Here is a 22,178-nt window from a genome sequence, read left to right as displayed (position 1 = left end):
CTCATGACAGGTCCGGGGGCTAATTTCCCTACCGAAGGAACATTACTCTGCAGTAATGTAGATAATACTATGTCCACATCCGGCGCAGGCCCATCAACAGAGAGCAAGTTTCTAACAAATGCTTCCAAAGCTGCAGGAAGCACTTCCAGAATTTCATCAAGTGATTTTGTTGTCCTAGTCCCCCTAACTAAAGGTGCAGCAGGAGCAGGTAGTAAAGAGTTCGAAGCAGCTGGGAGTTCTGTGGTGTTAGGAAGTGACGCTTCTTGCTTTTGCCGGGAGTCATAAATAATCATCTGGGTAATTCACTGTCCATGATGTATAAAGGTCATTTTGATAGAGTTGCAGATTTGGTGAAGGCACATTTTAACAAGCTCAGAATTGAATATGGTGAACACTCCAATTTTGATGTCTGTTTCCGTATCCGGGGAAGATTTGGTGCAAATAACTATCCTTCCATAACTCTTCATTTTCGACAGGCCCGATTATGTTATTCAAGATTATAAAGCTAATTTTGTGACATTTGGTGAAATTGTTTGTTTAGCCATTTTCCGTCAAGATAGCGTATACACCAGGTTTTATTTTAGGAGCACTGCAACAAGCTAATAAGCAGATTTTGTATAATATTATGGATCAATCACTCTCATTTGCAACTGAGTATTGCCAATTAGGTTCTTGAAGTGAGGGAGTCAGGGACTGCGCCATCTCTAGCTTAGGACAATTATTACTATCCATCTGCTGTAAAAAAAAATATTTCAGATTTATTAACATCTTATGCGGAAATCTTGATTCGGTTTCAGAGATAATGTTAATAGTCCCACATTGGCGAGTACAAAGGACTGAGTGTGAAAATGAGAGTTATAAAAAAGGACGGGAGTGGCTTGGAAAAATATGATCCTTCAGGCAGATAATGGGATATGATGAGTGGTCAAAACTCACCTAATTCTATGTGAGAATTGGGTGTCCAGCCTAAGCCTGGTTACGACAATATGGGCACTCCCATTTCTTTCCAATCTGATCCCTACTACTACCAACCCTTTAAAACTTAAAATCAAAATATTTCAACCTTACAAACACAAGAGATGATTTGATAAGTTAATGTATTCTTTGAAATTCCAAGTTTAGGGTTCCAAGATTAACATCACTAGCAGGTTTGTTCAGAGACATAAAACATACAAATATGTAAATTGAAAGAAACCATAATTCTAAATCAGTGAAATTTTAACTTAATCTCACCGTAGATACATTCCATTAGAAGCTCTCTTTTCTATCACTCTGAATTCGCATTACTCTTTTCTACAACTTGATATCAATCAAGTTATGTAGAAACAAAATCCCCTCTCCATTCAAACATTTCCTTCCTTTCAAATCTGAGAATCAATCTCAGAATTGTTATTAGGATTTCAAAGTTTCATTTATCCCCTGCTCGGGAGGAGTAGAGTTAAAACAGACGAATGGAAGTGTCTTTCCATTTTAGCTTACAAAAGTTTTGTCCCGTATTCGGGTAAACTATATATTAGCCTTTGATTTATATACCACAACTCCAGACTAGCCAGTATCGATCCGAACGTACAGGATCTGTAATTTGACTGTGAAGTTTCCCTTCATTGGCTGCATGGCAGGCCATTTTTGAAAATTCTTTGTAGAACTTCTTTTATTTTTCTTCTAACAATTACTCATATTTCACTATTAAACTCGGTCATCGCTCTCAATCCAAAGAAAGGGTTTAGTATCAAAATGATTCATATAGACTCGAAAGAATCACCGTTACATCAAGGTGATCATCTAACACCAGACGATAGGCTTCAAAGACTCTTCGAACAATCCAAAGCTAAAGCACGTTACATGGAGTCGCAAATACTACTCGAGAGCAATGCAACACGCTCCGTGAATCCTGATGTTGTACGTTTTCCCGTGGTTTATGATTTAAGGTCGTTTTATGTTGCAATGGTTGGTTTAGGTACGTTTGGTGAACAAAAAACGTTCATGAATTATTATTTAATGATTGATACAGGTAGTGATCAAACATGGCTTCAGTGTGAAGGTGCCTCTAAAACTTTCAAACAAGATATGCCACTTTATCCTGCCAGATCGTCAACTACATTTCGTATTGTTCCTTGTAAAACGCATCCTCTTTGCACCGGAGATAGGTGCGCTCTTGATGGTGATTGCACTTACAAATTGGCCTATGGGGGTGGATCAGTTACATATGGTGTTATTGCCGAAGAAAAATTCACTCTAGGCTCCGATGCAGGTGGCTTCGAAAGTTTTCAATTGCAAATGGGTTGTGGTCTTGTCCAACTGAATTTCGAAAGGGATAGGGTAAAAATCGCCAATATAGCAAACCTGATCTTATTTCAGGAATACTCGGTCTAGGATCAGGACAATGGTCTTTTATAAACCAATTAGGTCCTGTTGGACAAGGAAAATTTTCTTACTGCTTAGAGGCGTATAACATGAAAATCTAAGGATCAGATACATATTTAAGATTTGGTGCAGATGGGACAATTGGACACGGAGGCCAAGAAATACGCACAACTCCCTTTCTTGTGCCTAAGCTATTTAAGACTTCGCTCTATTACTTAAATCTGGAAGATATCAGTATAGGTAAGACGAGAATAGTATTTCCAAGAGGTACTTTCGAGCTTACCAGCCGAGGAACAGGCAGTTGTATCATAGATTCCGGTACTCCACTATCCATGATGTACAGAGGTCATTTTGATGAAGTCGAAAATTTGGTGAAGGCACATTTTGACGAACTGGGAGTTGAATATATTGGCAAAATACACAGTTATGAAGTTTGTTTCCGTCTACCGGGAAAATTTGATACTGCTAACTTTCCTTGGATAACACTTCATTTTCAAAGGGCCGATTATGTTATTTCAGATTATAGAGCAAATTTTGTGATGCGAGATTTTGAAACTGCTTGTTTAGCCATTTTCCCTAAGGATACCGATACCGGGCCTTTTATTTTAGGAGCTTATCAACAAGTAAATAAACGAATTTTGCATAATATTATAGATCAGTCACTCTCTTTCGCTGACGAGTATTGCGAATTAGGTTCCTGAAGGGGGAGACAATGCCATCTAGCTTAAAAATTAGCCAGGAATAAATCTATTAATTTTGTATGGACTTTAATAAATTATTATTCATTTTTTTTATTCTTCTAGTCCCTCTGTAAAGAAAAATTATGTTGTTAGATAGGATTGTGATCCCTTTTGCAACACTGATGCCAGCAAATAAGCGCTGATACATAAATTTCACAAAAGAAGGAAGCTCAGGACCACTTGAGATAAGTACATATGAACCAGCAATTTTTTTGACAGAGTTTCCTGATTGCTTCAGGATTACTTCGTTTTTAAATTTTTGTAAGTTAAAACTTGGTTTTGTGGAGAGAAGAAAACCATTTTGTTAGTCTACTATTTTGGGAGCCTAGTTATCGTAAAATCCTAAAACTGACGATCTAAATAAGAGATATAGTTGTCTCACCAGGTTGATTTCCATGAAGCTGAATGCTTCCACCTGCCGTATTTGCTTGTACAGCCATCTGTTTATTTATTCAAAATTTAAGATTCTTAGAACTATCAGACAGTTTTAAATGGTTTATCAGTCGACATAAGAGGACCTTAAAAGTAATTCCTGTCAATCAGTGTCCCCTAGGCAAGCAAGAAGAAGTAACTACAATCTCTTTCCTTTCTCTTCTCCAATCAACAATACAGTTCCGTCTTCTACAATACAGGTTATGCAGAAACAAAATCCCCCTCTCCATTCAAACATTTCCCTTGTTTCAAATCTGAGTTAGAAACCCATTCCTAATTTCGGAATTGTTGTTAGGATTTCAAAGTTTCACTTATTCCCGACCTGGGAAGAGAGTTAAAACACACTGAAGGTTTTATATAGCTTGCAAAACCTTAGTCCCGCATCATATAAATTACATGTCAGCCTATGATTTATATACCACGAAACCAGACTAACTAGCATTGAGTCAGGTGTACAGGAGCTGTAGTTTGGCTGCGGAGGTGCCGTGCGCCCATGGTTGCTGCTCTCCCTCCTCTGAGGGATGGGTTGAGGTCACACTTTATTTTCTTTTTTGGGCATGCCTCACAAGCTATTCTGAGGATATAGGATTATAGAAACTAAGTAACATTTGTTTGTTTATTTAAGCTCATACTTAGCAACGAGCTTTCTGTAGATGCCAGAGGACCACAAAATAAAGTAAATACCATTGCTGCATGAGAAGATTTCGAACACCTGAAGGGATATTCCAAACTAAGGGTGCACACGGTACGGTTCGGCTCGGTTCTTGCCGAGACCGAGTACCTGTACCTTACAACCTTCGGTACCAAAAAAATGGACCGGTACCGGTTCCGGTTCCATTTCAGGGGAAAAAAAACAGAAATCTACTGCCCTGTTTTTTACTTTTTTACCTGTTTTTTTACCTATTTTTCAATATCTCAAAGCAACAACTAATAAGTAGCAATATTAATAGCAAACCAAATAAACAATGTCTTGAAAATCTTAAAAAAGAAGTAGCAGTAGTCATAGACACACACTAAGTCTTGAAAATGAGAAAATCTGGAAAAAAAAAACAACTAGCAGTCTAGCAGTGCTTCTGTAATCTTGAATCTTGATCTTCTAATCCATATCAGCAGCACTTGTGGTGTCATCACTGTTGATAGGACCAAGTAACGCTGCAAAAAAATAATAATAGCAGTTAGTAACTATTAGACTATATCTATTACTGCCAAACACAAGTAATAATGTAATATGTTACCTTCTTCAACTTCAACATCATCATCTGGTATGTAATCAGATACAAGATCAAGTCTAACAGCAGTATAATGAACCAAATCGTAATCCCAGATTGCTAATTATAACTAGTAGGAACACCTAACCCATATTAACTTTATAAACAAAAGTTACAAAACCACAGAATTGGAGCATCACTGCAAGTAAATGCACTTTGACAACACCAGAAATCAGAACAATTACTAACACCCTAATTTCATTAACAAAAAGAAAAAGAAGTACTCAAATTACTAAAACAGCACCATTACCATTCAAAAATTAGCACTAGACACTAGACAGTGAATTAGGAACAACATAATCCAAAACAAAAACAAATCTCTAACCTTTTCCTTCTCTTTCTCCACTCCCTTAGATAATCTGATTGATACTTAATCCAGTTCAGTTCCTTTCTTTTCCCTTTGTCTTACCCTGTGAAAGTGAAACCCTAATATAATCAGACATAGATTTCAAGATTAAAAGATTCAAAACTTCACAAAAGTAATGTTACCTTCTTGAAGATCAGATAATGCTGTCATTCAAATTATGAAGCTCAATTATTGCCTGTTGAACAGATTAGGAAGAAAAGAAAAAGTTGAACCCCAATTAAAATTCAAAACTAAAACAAACCAACAACTCAAATCAAAATGAATACATAAAAATACAAACCAATGCTCAGATTCATCAAAAATGCCCAAAAATAAATAATTCATGAACAACCTAATCAATCCTCAAAGTTCACTGGATCTAGACCAATCAAAACCAAAATCATAAAATTCTGATAACAACTAAACATGATTTGGCGAGTCAACTAAAACAATTAGAAACCACATACAACATGATCTTCGTAATGAATCACCACAAAAAATTACAAACCTAACTTCGTAATAAATCACCACAGAAAATGAAAATCCGCAACATCTGATTACCTCTTAGTAAGAACTGAGACATAAACTCATATCAATCAACGAGACAGAGGAGTAATCCAACAGAGTTCTTCACTTATTCAGTTATTCTCCTTCTCAGAGACAGAGGAGAGAGTCAAGAGACGGAAAGAATAGAAATTAGAAACCCTAGCCTATAATGTTTGCTTATATACCACCACTTAATCCAACGGTTATTATTGATCTATCATCCCCTAAATCTGACGGCTACAACCAATCGGTACAGACGGTACGGTTCGGTACGGGATTAGGCCAGGGCCGTGTACCTGTACCTCCCTAGCCTCGGTTCCTATTTTTAAGACCGGTACCTGTACCCCATTCCTCGGTTCGGTACAAAACCAGCTACGGTTCCACCGGTTCCGGGACGGTCCGTCGGTCCCTGTGAACCCTTATTCCAAACGATGCTGCCCTTGCTAAAAGGATAATGCGATCCAAGTCCTCATCGGCTAAGGATAAACCACATAAAGGGCATAAAGTCTAGGATATACTTATCCAAGAATGGTTTGGAGGGCAGAGCAAAGACATTTTCATAAGAAGATTTCCAATTTTGGGTCGCCCAACTGCCTCCTTTCTAGAAGATTAAAAATGAAAGAAGCTCTAATAAGTTTGAAATGAAACACAAAAACATTTGGATTTAAAGATTGTTGGGTTCCTCCTCTAGAAAAGAGAAACCCTCCAAAAATAGGCGTATGCCGCTTATATATGGCAAGCACACGGTATTCTTTAGTAAAAGGCGAAAGAATAGTTCGCTTTGTGCTTACCACACGGCTGCGTGATTCTTTAGCAAGAGTGAAGAACTAGTTATATACAGATCATTTTAAGGATAGTTATGCTTTGTAACGTATGTGGGACTAATCTTTTTTCATTGCAAGTCTCAGTTGAGATTTAAAGTCACCACCGGTCCAAGTTATCTTGCAGCCCTAGCTAGATCCCATCCCCTCAAACATTTTTACACACTTGGTCTTAGCATGGTATCATCATTCTTTAAACAACTTTTTCTCTCTTCTTACGACTCCTGCAGCATGACAAAAATTCGATTAAGATGCAAAAATGAATAACTGAAATCTTAAAGAGCTAGTGCAGAAATCATCGACTCCTCTAAGTATTTTACAAGGAGATTATCAGTGAAATTAATTGAAAAGATGCAATTAAACCCCATATACCGTTGCCAACAACAATTGGAATCTTAATGCAGGAATGTGCACAAAGTTTGATGATCAGATTTCTCAATGAAGTACTTCGGCTGGATATATATATATGCATTGTTCCAAGTCTCAGATCAACCCCTAATGTGCTGCTGAAGTTTCTTCAAAATGCAAGGCTCGAATCATATTTAACTAGCTATTGGATTTGCAAATTACAAGACTCACTTTAGAATTCGGTTTGGCCGCAGCTGATGAATTTCAACTGGATATTCATTTAACCAGACTTCATTTTCTGTAGCTGTAAACAATAAGAATAAGGGACATGGAAAAGTTTCTTAGCTGCACAAATGAGAAAATCTAGGCTTATGAAATTGGCAGGGGCCGCACGGACGCGTTCCCCCTCAGGAACAAATTATGACGTAGACTCTCCCTCAATGGGGAGATCTTAGGCAAGCGCCCTTCCAAAGTGCAATGGAAGTCACTAACATAGGCCATGATCCTTCATGATCAACCATAGACCCCGTCCAGGGAAGTATGATTTACAGTTGCATTTCACGCTTGGTTTATAGGGATGTTTTTCTCAATCTTTTCTCCTACCTAACCTATGTGGTTCTATTATTACCTTTCATTTACACTATTCCTTGTTTTCACGGATAGAAGTTAACCTACAATTTTCTTACCATCATTGTGCCCAAAAGCACTATTCCTTGAAACTTAAAAGCGCGATAGGGGCCATAGAGCGTGCTTCAAACAAATCTGATCAAGTGAATATGATATTCCAAGTCATCAATAATCCATCAGACATGTTCTTAGCTTAGGTGTTATTGCACTCTGGAGTTTTGTCTCAGGGCCTGCATACTCTTTTGGCTTACAAGGAGATGGAACACATATTACACCCCTGCAGCAACGCACGCCTAGGCAGTACCGCAAGATCTGAAAAGCTTAATAATTAGATTTGGTGGGGGTGCACCAGGCCATTGCAGTAGTGCAACGCAAAGGCGACGCATGAGAACCCCAGCAGCAAGCTGCTGTGATGGGAACTCCCCCATGAAAAAAATTAATTTAATATCGTGTGAGCCGATGGCTCACATATCAGATATTAAACTGATAAGAACAGATACTACACTTGATCTTAGCCAAAAGGCCGAGAAAGGTATACTTCTTCGAGTTTCACAATTCAACTTTTATAGGTCACAGAATTCACAATATGTTACAGCTTAATCGTTGTGGGGCAAAAGCTAAAACACTAAACATTAGAATTCACAAAGATAGTCAGACAGAGATTTTAAGCGATGGAAACAAAAAAAAATCACCATTATAGAGAACTACAAATCCACGGCTATGAATTCAATTTTCACAGCCTCATAACTACGAGTCATAATCTTCTTTGTGACGAATACATGACAGTGAAACCCAAAAGGTACGTGTTCAACTGAGATTTATATTTTGCAACGCACATGTAGAAAATAACCAAGAGGACGCCGATTCGCATTCAGCAAGAGAATGTCGATTCACAAATTCATAAAAAGAAGGAAGGACTACTGCAGATATAACAGAAAGACCACGCGGCTTCTGGAAGTCAACTCTCCAAACCTAGGAAGCATAGATATATATCAATCTGATTCCACAAGTATTTGTATCACCACCAAATAATATTTCTTACAGTCAGCAAAGTCTAAAACCTTAACTCCGCCGCCACATCCAGTGCCAAACATAATTACCCAAACTGTAGGTGCACAACATGGAAGTCAGAACTCCCGGATACAGCAAACCCACACCATGGAAAGACTATCCGCAACGACAACAGCCCAAGGACCGGAAAACTTCCAACATTTAATCAACTATGCACAAATGGGGGATACCTTCACGCTATTTTGCTTCACCATCATTGAACTCTTTGCTTCTGCAAATGATTGGTAATGGTTGTGATGCTCATGGGGTTGAAGTCGTGTGTGCTTTTATATTTTATCTTTTGAGTATTTCAGATCACACGAGGAATTTTCTTGTGCTATTTCGTTGTTGTAAGTTTGTCATTAAAATGTGTTAAGCTTTTATTAGAAAATAACTACTAGTGTTGTAAACTTATAAACCGACCAAGTAATTGGAGAGTAGTAACTCATTAGTTCCCTATTACTATTTGCTGAAAGAGATCAGGTCGTTGGACACTCTCTCCGATTTCATTTCATTTGATTGATTTTCAGTTTTTCACTACAAGACTGAATAACACAGATATAGAGTACATAAACATTTGAATTATGTTGACCACCTGAGCCGGTGACCGACATACAGATTGACTCACTATTGCCAGTAACCATACTCATACATTAAGCATGCACAACACACACAAATCACACGCTTTTAAGACCAGAGTCTAATGCAGGTGCAGAGATACTGAGCTTGAATATGAGAAAATAGAATCTCACAGTAGACAAACCTTTTGTAAGGATGTCTGCAATCTGTTCTCGGGTAGACAAGAAAAAAACCTTGGCCGCAATTAATTCTCTGACATAATAAAAAGCAATCTCAAATATGCTTTCATTCTGTTGTGAAAAATGTTAAGTCATGTTATCACACCACAATACTGGAGGTTTAGAGCGTTTCAAATGAAGTTCAGAGCAAATAATTTCGGAAGTTGCATCAGCTAAATCAGCCTCAATGCTGGATCTGGAGACAGTCTTTTGTCTCCAATAGCACCAAGATATTAGGTTTGGTACCAAAAATATTGCCATGCCACTTGTCAGAGATATCTCCAGCCTAGTCAGCATCAAAGTTGGCTTGCGTTTGTAAATAAGATGATCCACTTCTTCTACTTTAGAAGACTCTTCTTCTTCTGAATTTTCTACTGCCAGTCAAGTTTGTTCTTAGATTCATCTTCCTTATTATCAAACCCCATCACATCATTACAATAAAACTTGATAGCAGAAACTACTCATTATGGCGTGCGCAATTTTTGCCTTATCTTCAAGGCTACGACCTAGATGGTTACGTTACCGGTGAAAAACCTTGCCCCTAGGCTTTTCTTGCTGATAAATCCACAATTTGCTCCTTGGAAAAAACAAGATAAGATCCTCCTTGGTTGGTTATTCTCATCCCTCACTCCTGGTGTTCTTCATCAAGTTCATCGTCTTACTACCTCTAAAGAAGTTTGGTCTTCTCTTGAATCTATGTTTGCTTCGAAATCGGATGCTCATACTCATCATCTTATATGCGAGCATATATAGATCGTGCTTGTGATATTGTTAATAGTCTTGTTGCTGCAAATACTATTGTTACCGATAGTGAATTCGTCATTGTCTTCTTGCTGCATTAGACACTTCTTATGATTCCATGGTTACTTATGTCACCACTAATATGCATGGATTCTATGAAAACTGAAGACTTTATTACTTACCTCCTTACCTTTGAGCTACGTCTGGAGCAACAAACAAAAGATCTAAAACTCTCAACATGTGGCTAATATTGCTTCACATAACTCATCTCGCCCATCATCCTCACCATCTGGTTTTCAGCCTCGGAACTGTACCAATGACCTTTCTCGTCTACATCTTCATTCAGAGTATAAAGATCCTGATTAGGAATGCACAAACCTTAAATATGTATCTAATCCCTAGGTTGCAATGCCTTCACTGATATACCAAAGAATGCAACCCAAGTATGGTAGCATACAGGATCCGCAGTATCTGTAGTGTTGCTGGAATGCACTGTTTTTTCACAGATGTCTAAATATAGATAAATAATAATATTTTATAAATTCTAATTAGGCTAAGTTTCTAATTTTCCTAATCACAAAATATTTACTCATTTAAGTCTTTAAACTTTAAGTCCAGTGATCTGATTGATCTTCTGTAGGTGTCCGAGCCTTGAGACATTAATAACAAAATATTTTCTTTAATGTCTAGACAAAACAATAAGATTTTTATTTTCTCAATAAACAATTTCTTCAATCTCTAGACAAAAATAAATAAATATAAATTCTAAGATTCATTAAAATAAAAATTCTTTGCATTGGAAACAAGATTTGTTTGTTTTATTGCAATGAAAACAACATTTCTTTGCATTCGGAACATGGTTTGTTGTTTTTAGTGCCAGAATAACCAATTTCTAGTAGAATATGACAAAAAAACATAATTTCCAATACCCTAAAATAATTCTTTATTAAACCTTAACATGTATACGGGTATACAAGTTAACAAAAGTCAAATTCTAATTAGGCTAAGTTTAAGTTTCCTAATCACAAAATATTTACTCATTTAAGTCTCGATATCCAAAGGTGTATGAGCTTTGAGACATTAATAAGAAAATATTTTCTTTAATTTCTAGACAATTTAGTAAGATTTTTATTTTCTCAGTAAACAACTATAAATTGAAGTCTGAAGGTGCACATAGTTGTCCATTAAAGTCTGTTTTATCTAAAAAATGGAGAGAACTTTTTTCATTTTTTTCTAATAATTACTCATGTTTCACTAATATTAAACTCGGTCATTGCGGTGAATCCAAAGAAAGGGTTTAGTATCAAAATGATCCATATAGACTCCAAAGAATCACCTTTATATCAAGGTGATCATCTAACACCACACGACAGGCTCCAAAGACTCGTCGAACAATCTAAAGCTAAAGCACGTTATATGGAGTCGCAAATATTTCTCCAGAGCAATACAACACACTCTATGAATTCCGATGTTGCACGTCTGCCCGTAGTTTACGATGCAAGGTCGTTTTATGTTGCAACGGTTGGTTTAGGTACGTTTCCTGGCAAACAGAAAACATTCATGAATTATTATTTAATGATTGATACAAATAGTTATCAGACATGGCTTCAGTGTGAAGGTTCCGATAAAACTTTCAAACAAGATATGCCACTTTATCCTTCCAAATTGTCAACTACATTTCGTATTGTTTATTGTAATACGCACCCTCTTTGCACCGGAGATAGGTGCACCGGAGATGGTGTGTGCATTTACGAAGCAAGCTATGGGGGTGGATCAGTTACAAATGGTGTTATTGCTGAAGAACTATTCATTCTAGGCTCCGATACTGGTGGCTTTGAAAGTATCCAATTACACATGGGTTTTGGTCTTGTCCAACCGAATTTCGAAAGAAGTTGGGGTAATAATCACCTATACGGCAAACCTGATATTATTGCAGGAATACTTGGTTTAGGATTAGGACAATGGTCTTTTATAAACCAATTAGGTGCTACTGGACAAGGCAAATTTTCCTACTGTTTAGAGGCGTTTAACAGTAAAATCGAAGGATCAGATACATATTTAAGATTTGGTGCAGATGCGATAATTGGACAAGTAGGCCAAAAGTACAGAGAACTCCCATTGTTGTGCCTGAGCTATTTCAACGCCGCTCTATTACTTAAATCTAGAAGATATCAGGTAGGTAAAACGAGAATAAGATTTCCAAGAGGTACTTTCGAGCTTAAAAGCCAAGGAACTGGCGGTTGTGTCATAGATTCCGGTACTCCAATATCCATCATGTATATAGGCCATTTTGATAAAGTGGCAAATTTGGTGAAGGCACATTTTAACGGGCTCGGAGTTGAATATGTTGTAAAACGATTGAGTTATGAAGTTTGTTTCCGTCTACCAGGAAAATTTGATACTGCTAACTTTCCTTCGTTAACACTTCATTTTGAGAAGTCCGATTATGTTATTTCGGATTATAAAGAAAGTTTTGTGACACTAGATTTTGAAACTGTTTGTTTAGACATTTTCCCAAAAGATGAGGATACATGGCCTTTTTTTTCTAGGAGCTTTGCAACAAGTTAATAAATGCATTTTATATAATGTTATGGACCAGTCCCTCTCTTTCGCTGATGAGTATTGCAAATTAGGCTCGTGAAGGGGGACAATGCCATTTAATAAAATTATTATTCATTTTAATGTAAAGAAATATAATGTTTGTTAGATAAAATGAATAATTTTACCAGGCAGTCTCTTTTTCTTTTTACCTCAGAAAACCATTTTGTTATTGTGAAATTCATCTACTATTTTGGAAGCCTAGTTATGATAAAATCCTAAGACTGACAAGCTAAATAAGAGATATAGTTGTCTCACCAGGTTGATTTCCATGAAGCTGAATGCTTCCACCTGCCGTATTTGCTTGTACAGACATCTGTTTATTTATTCAAAATTTAAGATTCTTAGAACTATCAGACAGTTTTAAATGGTTTATCAGTCGACATAAGAGGACCTTAAAAGTAATTCCTGTCAATCAGTGTCCCCTAGGCAAGCAAGAAGAAGTAACTACAATCTCTTTCCTTTCTCTTCTCCAATCAACAATACAGTTCCGTCTTCTACAATACAGGTTATGCAGAAACAAAATCCCCCTCTCCATTCAAACATTTCCCTTGTTTCAAATCTGAGTTAGAAACCCATTCCTAATTTCGGAATTGTTGTTAGGATTTCAAAGTTTCACTTATCCCCGGCCTGGGAAGAGAGTTAAAACACACGGAAGGTTTAACAATTTGGTGTGTTTTTATATAGCTTGCAAAACCTTAGTCCCGCATCATATAAATTACATGTCAGCCTATGATTTATATACCACAAAACCAGACTAACTAGCATTGAGTCAGGTGTACAGGAGCTGTAGTTTGGCTGCGGAGGTGCCGTGCGCCCATGGTTGCTGCCCTCCCTCCTCTGAGGGATGGGTTCAGGTCACACTTTATTTTCTTTTTTGGGCATTGCCTCACAAGCTATTCTGAGGCAATAGGATTATAGAAACTAAGTAACATTTGTTTGTTTATTTAAGCTCATACTTAGCAACGAGCTTTCTGTAGATGCCAGAGGACCACAAAATAAAGTAAATACCATTGCTGCATGAGAAGATTTGGAACACCTGAAGGGATATTCCAAACGATGCTGCCCTTGCTAAAAGGATAATGCGATCCAAGTCCTCATCGGCTAAGGATAAACCACATAAAGTCTAGGATATACTTATCCAAGAATGGTTTGGAGGGCAGAGCATTTTGGGTTTGCCCAACTGCCTCCTTTCTAGAAGATTAAAAATGAAAGAAGCTCTAATAAGTTTGAAATGAAACACAAAAACATTTGGATTTAAAGATTGTTGGGTTCCTCTAGAAAAGAGAAACCCTCCAAAAATAGGCGTATGCCGCTTATATATGGCAAGTACACGGTATTCTTTAGTAAAAGGCGAAAGAATAGTTCGCTTTGTGCTTACCACACGGCTGCGTGATTCTTTAGCAAGAGTGAAGAACTAGTTATATACAGATCATTTTAAGGATAGTTATGCTTTGTAACGTATGTGGGACTAACCTTTTTCATTGCAAGTCTCATTTGAGATTTAAAGTCACCACCAGTCCAAGTTATGTTGCAGCCCTAGCTAGATCCCATCCCCTCAAACATTTCTACACACTTGGTCTTAGCATGGTATCATCATTCTTTAAACAACTTTTTCTCTCTTCTTACGACTCCTGCAGCATGACAAAAATTCGATTAAGATGCAAAAATGAATAACTGAAATCTTAAAGAGCTAGTGCAGAAATAATCGACTCCTCTAAGTATTTTACAAGGAGATTATCAGTGAAATTAATTGAAAAGCTGCAATTAAACCCCATATACCGTTGCCAACAACTTAATGCAGGAATGTGCACAAAGTTTGATGATCAGATTTCTCAATGAAGTACTTCGGCTGGATATATATAGATGCATTGTTCCAAGTCTCAGATCAACCCCTAATGTGCTGCTGAAGTTTCTTCAAAGTGCAAGGCTCGAATCACATTTAACTAGCTATTGGATTTGCAAATTACAAGACTTACTTTAGAATTCGGTTTGGCCGCAGCTGATGAATTTCAACTGGATATTCATTTGACCAGACTTCATTTTCTGTAGCTGTAAACAATAAGAATAAGGGACATGGAAAAGTTTTTTAGCTGCACAAATGAGAAAATCTAGGCTTATGAAATTGGCAGGAGCCGCGCGGACGCGTTCCCCCTCAGGAACAAATTATGACGTAGACTCTCCCTCAATGGGGAGATCTTAGGCAAGCGCCCTTCCAAAGTGCAATGGAAGTCACTAACATAGGCCATGGTCCTTCATGATCAACCATAGACCCCGTCCAGGTAAGTATGATTTACAGTTGCATTTCACGCTTGGTTTATAGGGATGTTTTTCTCAATCTTTTCTCCTACCTAACTATGTGGTTCTATTATTACCTTTCATTTACACTATTCCTTGTTTTCACGGATAGAAGTTAACCTACAATTTTCTTACCATCATTGTGCCCAAAAGCACTATTCCTTGAAACTTAAAAGCGCGATAGGGGCCATAGAGCGTGCTTCAAACAAATCTGATCAAGTGAATATGATATTCCAAGTCATCAATAATCCATCGTTATTGCACTCTGGAGTTTGTCTCAGGGCCTGCTTACTCTTTTGGCTGACAAGGAGATGGAACGGATAAGAACACATATTACACCCCTGCAGCAACGCAGGCCTAGGCAGTACCGCAAGATCTGAAATGCTTAACAATTAGATTTGGTGGGGGTGCACCAGGCCATTGCAGTAGTGCAACGCAAAGGCGACGCATGAGAACCTCAGCAGCAAGCTGCTGTGATGGGAACTCCCCCATGAAAAAAATTAATTTAATATCGTGTGAGCCGATGGCTCACATATCAGATATTAAACTGATAAGAACAGATACTACACTTGATCTTAGCCAAAAGGCCGAGAAAGGTATACTTCTTCGAGTTTCACAATTCAACTTTTATAGGTCACAGAATTCACAATATGTTACAGCTTAATCGTTGTGGGGCAAAAGCTAAAACACTAAACATTAGAATTCACAAAGATAGTCAGACAGAGATTTTAAGCGATGGAAACAAAAAAAAATCACCATTATAGAGAACTACAAATCCACGGCTATGAATTCAATTTTCACAGCCTCATAACTACGAGTCATAATCTTCTTTGTGACGAATACATGACAGTGAAACCCAAAAGGTACGTGTTCAACTGAGATTTATATTTGGCAACGCACATGTAGAAAATAACCAAGAGGACGCCGATTCGCATTCAGCAAGAGAATGTCGATTCACAAATTCATAAAAAGAAGGAAGGACTACTGCAGATATAACAGAAAGACCACGCGGCTTCTGGAAGTCAACTCTCCAAACCTAGGAAGCATAGATATATATCAATCTGATTCCACAAGTATTTGTATCACCACCAAATAATATTTCTTACAGTCAGCAAAGTCTAAAACCTTAACTCCGCCGCCACATCCAGTGCCAAACATAATTACCCAAACTGTAGGTGCACAACATGGAAGTCAGAACTCCCGGATACAGCAAACCCACACCATGGAAAGACTATCCGCAACGACAACAGCCCAAGGACCGGAAAACTTCCAACATTTAATCAACTATGCACAAATGGGGGATACCTTCACGCTATTTTGCTTCACCATCATTGAACTCTTTGCTTCTGCAAATGATTGGTAATGGTTGTGATGCTCATGGGGTTGAAGTCGTGTGTGCTTTTATATTTTATCTTTTGAGTATTTCAGATCACACGAGGAATTTTCTTGTGCTATTTCGTTGTTGTAAGTTTGTCATTAAAATGTGTTAAGCTTTTATTAGAAAATAACTACTAGTGTTGTAAACTTATAAACCGACCAAGTAATTGGAGAGTAGTAACTCATTAGTTCCCTATTACTATTTGCTGAAAGAGATCAGGTCGTTGGACACTCTCTCCGATTTCATTTCATTTGATTGATTTTCAGTTTTTCACTACAAGACTGAATAACACAGATATAGAGTACATAAACATTTGAATTATGTTGACCACCTGAGCCGGTGACCGACATACAGATTGACTCACTATTGCCAGTAACCATACTCATACATTAAGCATGCACAACACACACAAATCACACGCTTTTAAGACCAGAGTCTAATGCAGGTGCAGAGATACTGAGCTTGAATATGAGAAAATAGAATCTCACAGTAGACAAACCTTTTGTAAGGATGTCTGCAATCTGTTCTCGGGTAGACAAGAAAAAAACCTTGGCCGCAATTAATTCTCTGACATAATAAAAAGCAATCTCAAATATGCTTTCATTCTGTTGTGAAAAATGTTAAGTCATGTTATCACACCACAATACTGGAGGTTTAGAGCGTTTCAAATGAAGTTCAGAGCAAATAATTTCGGAAGTTGCATCAGCTAAATCAGCCTCAATGCTGGATCTGGAGACAGTCTTTTGTCTCCAATAGCACCAAGATATTAGGTTTGGTACCAAAAATATTGCCATGCCACTTGTCAGAGATATCTCCAGCCTAGTCAGCATCAAAGTTGGCTTGCGTTTGTAAATAAGATGATCCACTTCTTCTACTTTAGAAGACTCTTCTTCTTCTTCTGAATTTTCTACTGCCAGTCAAGTTTGTTCTTAGATTCATCTTCCTTATTATCAAACCCCATCACATCATTACAATAAAACTTGATAGCAGAAACTACTCATTATGGCGTGCGCAATTTTTGCCTTATCTTCAAGGCTACGACCTAGATGGTTACGTTACCGGTGAAAAACCTTGCCCCTAGGCTTTTCTTGCTGATAAATCCACAATTTGCTCCTTGGAAAAAACAAGATAAGATCCTCCTTGGTTGGTTATTCTCATCCCTCACTCCTGGTGTTCTTCATCAAGTTCATCGTCTTACTACCTCTAAAGAAGTTTGGTCTTCTCTTGAATCTATGTTTGCTTCGAAATCGGATGCTCATACTCATCATCTTATATGCGAGCATATATAGATCGTGCTTGTGATATTGTTAATAGTCTTGTTGCTGCAAATACTATTGTTACCGATAGTGAATTCGTCATTGTCTTCTTGCTGCATTAGACACTTCTTATGATTCCATGGTTACTTATGTCACCACTAATATGCATGGATTCTATGAAAACTGAAGACTTTATTACTTACCTCCTTACCTTTGAGCTACGTCTGGAGCAACAAACAAAAGATCTAAAACTCTCAACATGTGGCTAATATTGCTTCACATAACTCATCTCGCCCATCATCCTCACCATCTGGTTTTCAGCCTCGGAACTGTACCAATGACCTTTCTCGTCTACATCTTCATTCAGAGTATAAAGATCCTGATTAGGAATGCACAAACCTTAAATATGTATCTAATCCCTAGGTTGCAATGCCTTCACTGATATACCAAAGAATGCAACCCAAGTATGGTAGCATACAGGATCCGCAGTATCTGTAGTGTTGCTGGAATGCACTGTTTTTTCACAGATGTCTAAATATAGATAAATAATAATATTTATAAATTCTAATTAGGCTAAGTTTCTAATTTTCCTAATCACAAAATATTTACTCATTTAAGTCTTTAAACTTTAAGTCCAGTGATCTGATTGATCTTCTGTAGGTGTCCGAGCCTTGAGACATTAATAACAAAATATTTTCTTTAATGTCTAGACAAAACAATAAGATTTTTATTTTCTCAATAAACAATTTCTTCAATCTCTAGACAAAAATAAATAAATATAAATTCTAAGATTCATTAAAATAAAAATTCTTTGCATTGGAAACAAGATTTGTTTGTTTTATTGCAATGAAAACAACATTTCTTTGCATTCGGAACATGGTTTGTTGTTTTTAGTGCAAGAATAACCAATTTCTAGTAGAATATGACAAAAAAACATAATTTCCAATACCCTAAAATAATTCTTTATTAAACCTTAACATGTATACGGGTATACAAGTTAACAAAAGTCAAATTCTAATTAGGCTAAGTTTAAGTTTCCTAATCACAAAATATTTACTCATTTAAGTCTCGATATCCAAAGGTGTATGAGCTTTGAGACATTAATAAGAAAATATTTTCTTTAATTTCTAGACAATTTAGTAAGATTTTTATTTTCTCAGTAAACAACTATAAATTGAAGTCTGAAGGTGCACATAGTTGTCCATTAAAGTCTGTTTTATCTAAAAAATGGAGAGAACTTTTTTCATTTTTTTCTAATAATTACTCATGTTTCACTAATATTAAACTCGGTCATTGCGGTGAATCCAAAGAAAGGGTTTAGTATCAAAATGATCCATATAGACTCCAAAGAATCACCTTTATATCAAGGTGATCATCTAACACCACACGACAGGCTCCAAAGACTCGTCGAACAATCTAAAGCTAAAGCACGTTATATGGAGTCGCAAATATTTCTCCAGAGCAATACAACACACTCTATGAATTCCGATGTTGCACGTCTGCCCGTAGTTTACGATGCAAGGTCGTTTTATGTTGCAACGGTTGGTTTAGGTACGTTTCCTGGCAAACAGAAAACATTCATGAATTATTATTTAATGATTGATACAAATAGTTATCAGACATGGCTTCAGTGTGAAGGTTCCGATAAAACTTTCAAACAAGATATGCCACTTTATCCTTCCAAATTGTCAACTACATTTCGTATTGTTTATTGTAATACGCACCCTCTTTGCACCGGAGATAGGTGCACCGGAGATGGTGTGTGCATTTACGAAGCAAGCTATGGGGGTGGATCAGTTACAAATGGTGTTATTGCTGAAGAACTATTCATTCTAGGCTCCGATACTGGTGGCTTTGAAAGTATCCAATTACACATGGGTTTTGGTCTTGTCCAACCGAATTTCGAAAGAAGTTGGGGTAATAATCACCTATACGGCAAACCTGATATTATTGCAGGAATACTTGGTTTAGGATTAGGACAATGGTCTTTTATAAACCAATTAGGTGCTACTGGACAAGGCAAATTTTCCTACTGTTTAGAGGCGTTTAACAGTAAAATCGAAGGATCAGATACATATTTAAGATTTGGTGCAGATGCGATAATTGGACAAGTAGGCCAAGAAGTACAGAGAACTCCCATTGTTGTGCCTGAGCTATTTCAACGCCGCTCTATTACTTAAATCTAGAAGATATCAGTGTAGGTAAAACGAGAATAAGATTTCCAAGAGGTACTTTCGAGCTTAAAAGCCAAGGAACTGGCGGTTGTGTCATAGATTCCGGTACTCCAATATCCATCATGTATATAGGCCATTTTGATAAAGTGGCAAATTTGGTGAAGGCACATTTTAACGGGCTCGGAGTTGAATATGTTGTAAAACGATTGAGTTATGAAGTTTGTTTCCGTCTACCAGGAAAATTTGATACTGCTAACTTTCCTTCGTTAACACTTCATTTTGAGAAGTCCGATTATGTTATTTCGGATTATAAAGAAAGTTTTGTGACACTAGATTTTGAAACTGTTTGTTTAGACATTTTCCCAAAAGATGAGGATACATGGCCTTTTTTTTCTAGGAGCTTTGCAACAAGTTAATAAATGCATTTTATATAATGTTATGGACCAGTCCCTCTCTTTCGCTGATGAGTATTGCAAATTAGGCTCGTGAAGGGGGACAATGCCATTTAATAAAATTATTATTCATTTTAATGTAAAGAAATATAATGTTTGTTAGATAAAATGAATAATAATTTACCAGGCAGTCTCTTTTTCTTTTTACCTCAGAAAACCATTTTGTTATTGTGAAATTCATCTACTATTTTGGAAGCCTAGTTATGATAAAATCCTAAGACTGACAAGCTAAATAAGAGATATAGTTGTCTCACCAGGTTGATTTCCATGAAGCTGAATGCTTCCACCTGCCGTATTTGCTTGTACAGACATCTGTTTATTTATTCAAAATTTAAGATTCTTAGAACTATCAGACAGTTTTAAATGGTTTATCAGTCGACATAAGAGGACCTTAAAAGTAATTCCTGTCAATCAGTGTCCCCTAGGCAAGCAAGAAGAAGTAACTACAATCTCTTTCCTTTCTCTTCTCCAATCAACAATACAGTTCCGTCTTCTACAATACAGGTTATGCAGAAACAAAATCCCCCTCCATTCAAACATTTCCCTTGTTTCAAATCTGAGTTAGAAACCCATTCCTAATTTCGGAATTGTTGTTAGGATTTCAAAGTTTCACTTATCCCCGGCCTGGGAAGAGAGTTAAAACACACGGAAGGTTTAACAATTTGGTGTGTTTTTATATAGCTTGCAAAACCTTAGTCCCGCATCATATAAATTACATGTCAGCCTATGATTTATATACCACAAAACCAGACTAACTAGCATTGAGTCAGGTGTACAGGAGCTGTAGTTTGGCTGCGGAGGTGCCGTGCGCCCATGGTTGCTGCCCCCTCCCTCCTCTGAGGGATGGGTTCAGGTCACACTTTATTTTCTTTTTGGGCATTGCCTCACAAGCTATTCTGAGGCAATAGGATTATAGAAACTAAGTAACATTTGTTTGTTTTTTAAGCTCATACTTAGCAACGAGCTTTCTGTAGATGCCAGAGGACCACAAAATAATAAATACCATTGCTGCATGAGAAGATTTGGAACACCTGAAGGGATATTCCAAACGATGCTGCCCTTGCTAAAAGGATAATGCGATCCAAGTCCTCATCGGCTAAGGATAAACCACATAAAGTCTAGGATATACTTATCCAAGAATGGTTTGGAGGGCAGAGCATTTTGGGTTTGCCCAACTGCCTCCTTTCTAGAAGATTAAAAATGAAAGAAGCTCTAATAAGTTTGAAATGAAACACAAAAACATTTGGATTTAAAGATTGTTGGGTTCCTCTAGAAAAGAGAAACCCTCCAAAAATAGGCGTATGCCGCTTATATATGGCAAGCACACGGTATTCTTTAGTAAAAGGCGAAAGAATAGTTCGCTTTGTGCTTACCACACGGCTGCGTGATTCTTTAGCAAGAGTGAAGAACTAGTTATATACAGATCATTTTAAGGATAGTTATGCTTTGTAACGTATGTGGGACTAACCTTTTTCATTGCAAGTCTCATTTGAGATTTAAAGTCACCACCAGTCCAAGTTATGTTGCAGCCCTAGCTAGATCCCATCCCCTCAAACATTTCTACACACTTGGTCTTAGCATGGTATCATCATTCTTTAAACAACTTTTTCTCTCTTCTTACGACTCCTGCAGCATGACAAAAATTCGATTAAGATGCAAAAATGAATAACTGAAATCTTAAAGAGCTAGTGCAGAAATAATCGACTCCTCTAAGTATTTTACAAGGAGATTATCAGTGAAATTAATTGAAAAGCTGCAATTAAACCCCATATACCGTTGCCAACAACTTAATGCAGGAATGTGCACAAAGTTTGATGATCAGATTTCTCAATGAAGTACTTCGGCTGGATATATATAGATGCATTGTTCCAAGTCTCAGATCAACCCCTAATGTGCTGCTGAAGTTTCTTCAAAGTGCAAGGCTCGAATCACATTTAACTAG

General features: G+C 37.2%; 3 protein-coding genes and 8 non-coding genes across 11 annotated transcripts; 4 read left to right on the top strand and 7 right to left on the bottom strand.

Moving 5' to 3' along the window:
- The first annotated feature begins 909 nt into the window (after nucleotides 1-909).
- Nucleotides 910-1,019, top strand: LOC113362491. The gene has a single exon (XR_003365745.1). It is a non-coding gene; the product is annotated as a small nucleolar RNA Z279/snoR105/snoR108 (small nucleolar RNA).
- A 715-nt stretch (nucleotides 1,020-1,734) lies between these two features.
- Nucleotides 1,735-3,065, top strand: LOC113359164 (aspartic proteinase nepenthesin-2-like). The gene is made up of 3 exons (XM_026602840.1): nucleotides 1,735-1,957; nucleotides 2,012-2,251; nucleotides 2,497-3,065. Exons 1-3 carry the CDS (start codon nucleotides 1,735-1,737, stop codon nucleotides 3,063-3,065), a joined length of 1,032 nt encoding a protein of 343 aa, XP_026458625.1.
- A 3,312-nt stretch (nucleotides 3,066-6,377) lies between these two features.
- On the bottom strand, nucleotides 6,378-6,497 carry LOC113362304. The gene has a single exon (XR_003365681.1). It is a non-coding gene; the product is annotated as a U5 spliceosomal RNA (small nuclear RNA).
- A 748-nt stretch (nucleotides 6,498-7,245) lies between these two features.
- On the bottom strand, nucleotides 7,246-7,407 carry LOC113362553. The gene has a single exon (XR_003365798.1). It is a non-coding gene; the product is annotated as a U1 spliceosomal RNA (small nuclear RNA).
- A 423-nt stretch (nucleotides 7,408-7,830) lies between these two features.
- Nucleotides 7,831-8,028, bottom strand: LOC113362562. Its single transcript, XR_003365803.1, has one exon. It is a non-coding gene; the product is annotated as a U2 spliceosomal RNA (small nuclear RNA).
- A 3,510-nt stretch (nucleotides 8,029-11,538) lies between these two features.
- Nucleotides 11,539-12,648, top strand: LOC113359163 (aspartic proteinase CDR1-like). The gene has a single exon (XM_026602839.1). The coding sequence runs from the start codon at nucleotides 11,539-11,541 to the stop codon at nucleotides 12,646-12,648; it is 1,110 nt and encodes a 369-aa protein (XP_026458624.1).
- Nucleotides 12,649-13,949: 1,301 nt separating this feature from the next.
- LOC113362306 lies at nucleotides 13,950-14,069 on the bottom strand. The gene has a single exon (XR_003365683.1). It is a non-coding gene; the product is annotated as a U5 spliceosomal RNA (small nuclear RNA).
- Nucleotides 14,070-14,806: 737 nt separating this feature from the next.
- On the bottom strand, nucleotides 14,807-14,968 carry LOC113362552. The gene has a single exon (XR_003365797.1). It is a non-coding gene; the product is annotated as a U1 spliceosomal RNA (small nuclear RNA).
- Nucleotides 14,969-15,378: 410 nt separating this feature from the next.
- Nucleotides 15,379-15,576, bottom strand: LOC113362274. The gene has a single exon (XR_003365668.1). It is a non-coding gene; the product is annotated as a U2 spliceosomal RNA (small nuclear RNA).
- Nucleotides 15,577-19,205: 3,629 nt separating this feature from the next.
- On the top strand, nucleotides 19,206-19,790 carry LOC113359162 (aspartic proteinase CDR1-like). The gene has a single exon (XM_026602838.1). It carries the CDS (start codon nucleotides 19,206-19,208, stop codon nucleotides 19,788-19,790), a length of 585 nt encoding a protein of 194 aa, XP_026458623.1.
- A 1,709-nt stretch (nucleotides 19,791-21,499) lies between these two features.
- On the bottom strand, nucleotides 21,500-21,619 carry LOC113362302. The gene has a single exon (XR_003365680.1). It is a non-coding gene; the product is annotated as a U5 spliceosomal RNA (small nuclear RNA).
- Nucleotides 21,620-22,178: the final 559 nt, after the last annotated feature.

Source organism: Papaver somniferum, chromosome 3, assembly GCF_003573695.1.
Source record: "Papaver somniferum cultivar HN1 chromosome 3, ASM357369v1, whole genome shotgun sequence".
In the NCBI taxonomy this organism is placed as follows: Eukaryota; Viridiplantae; Streptophyta; class Magnoliopsida; order Ranunculales; family Papaveraceae; genus Papaver; species Papaver somniferum.
The sequence above is the reverse complement of the archived record's forward strand: the minus strand, read 5'-3'. Positions and strand labels throughout refer to the sequence as shown.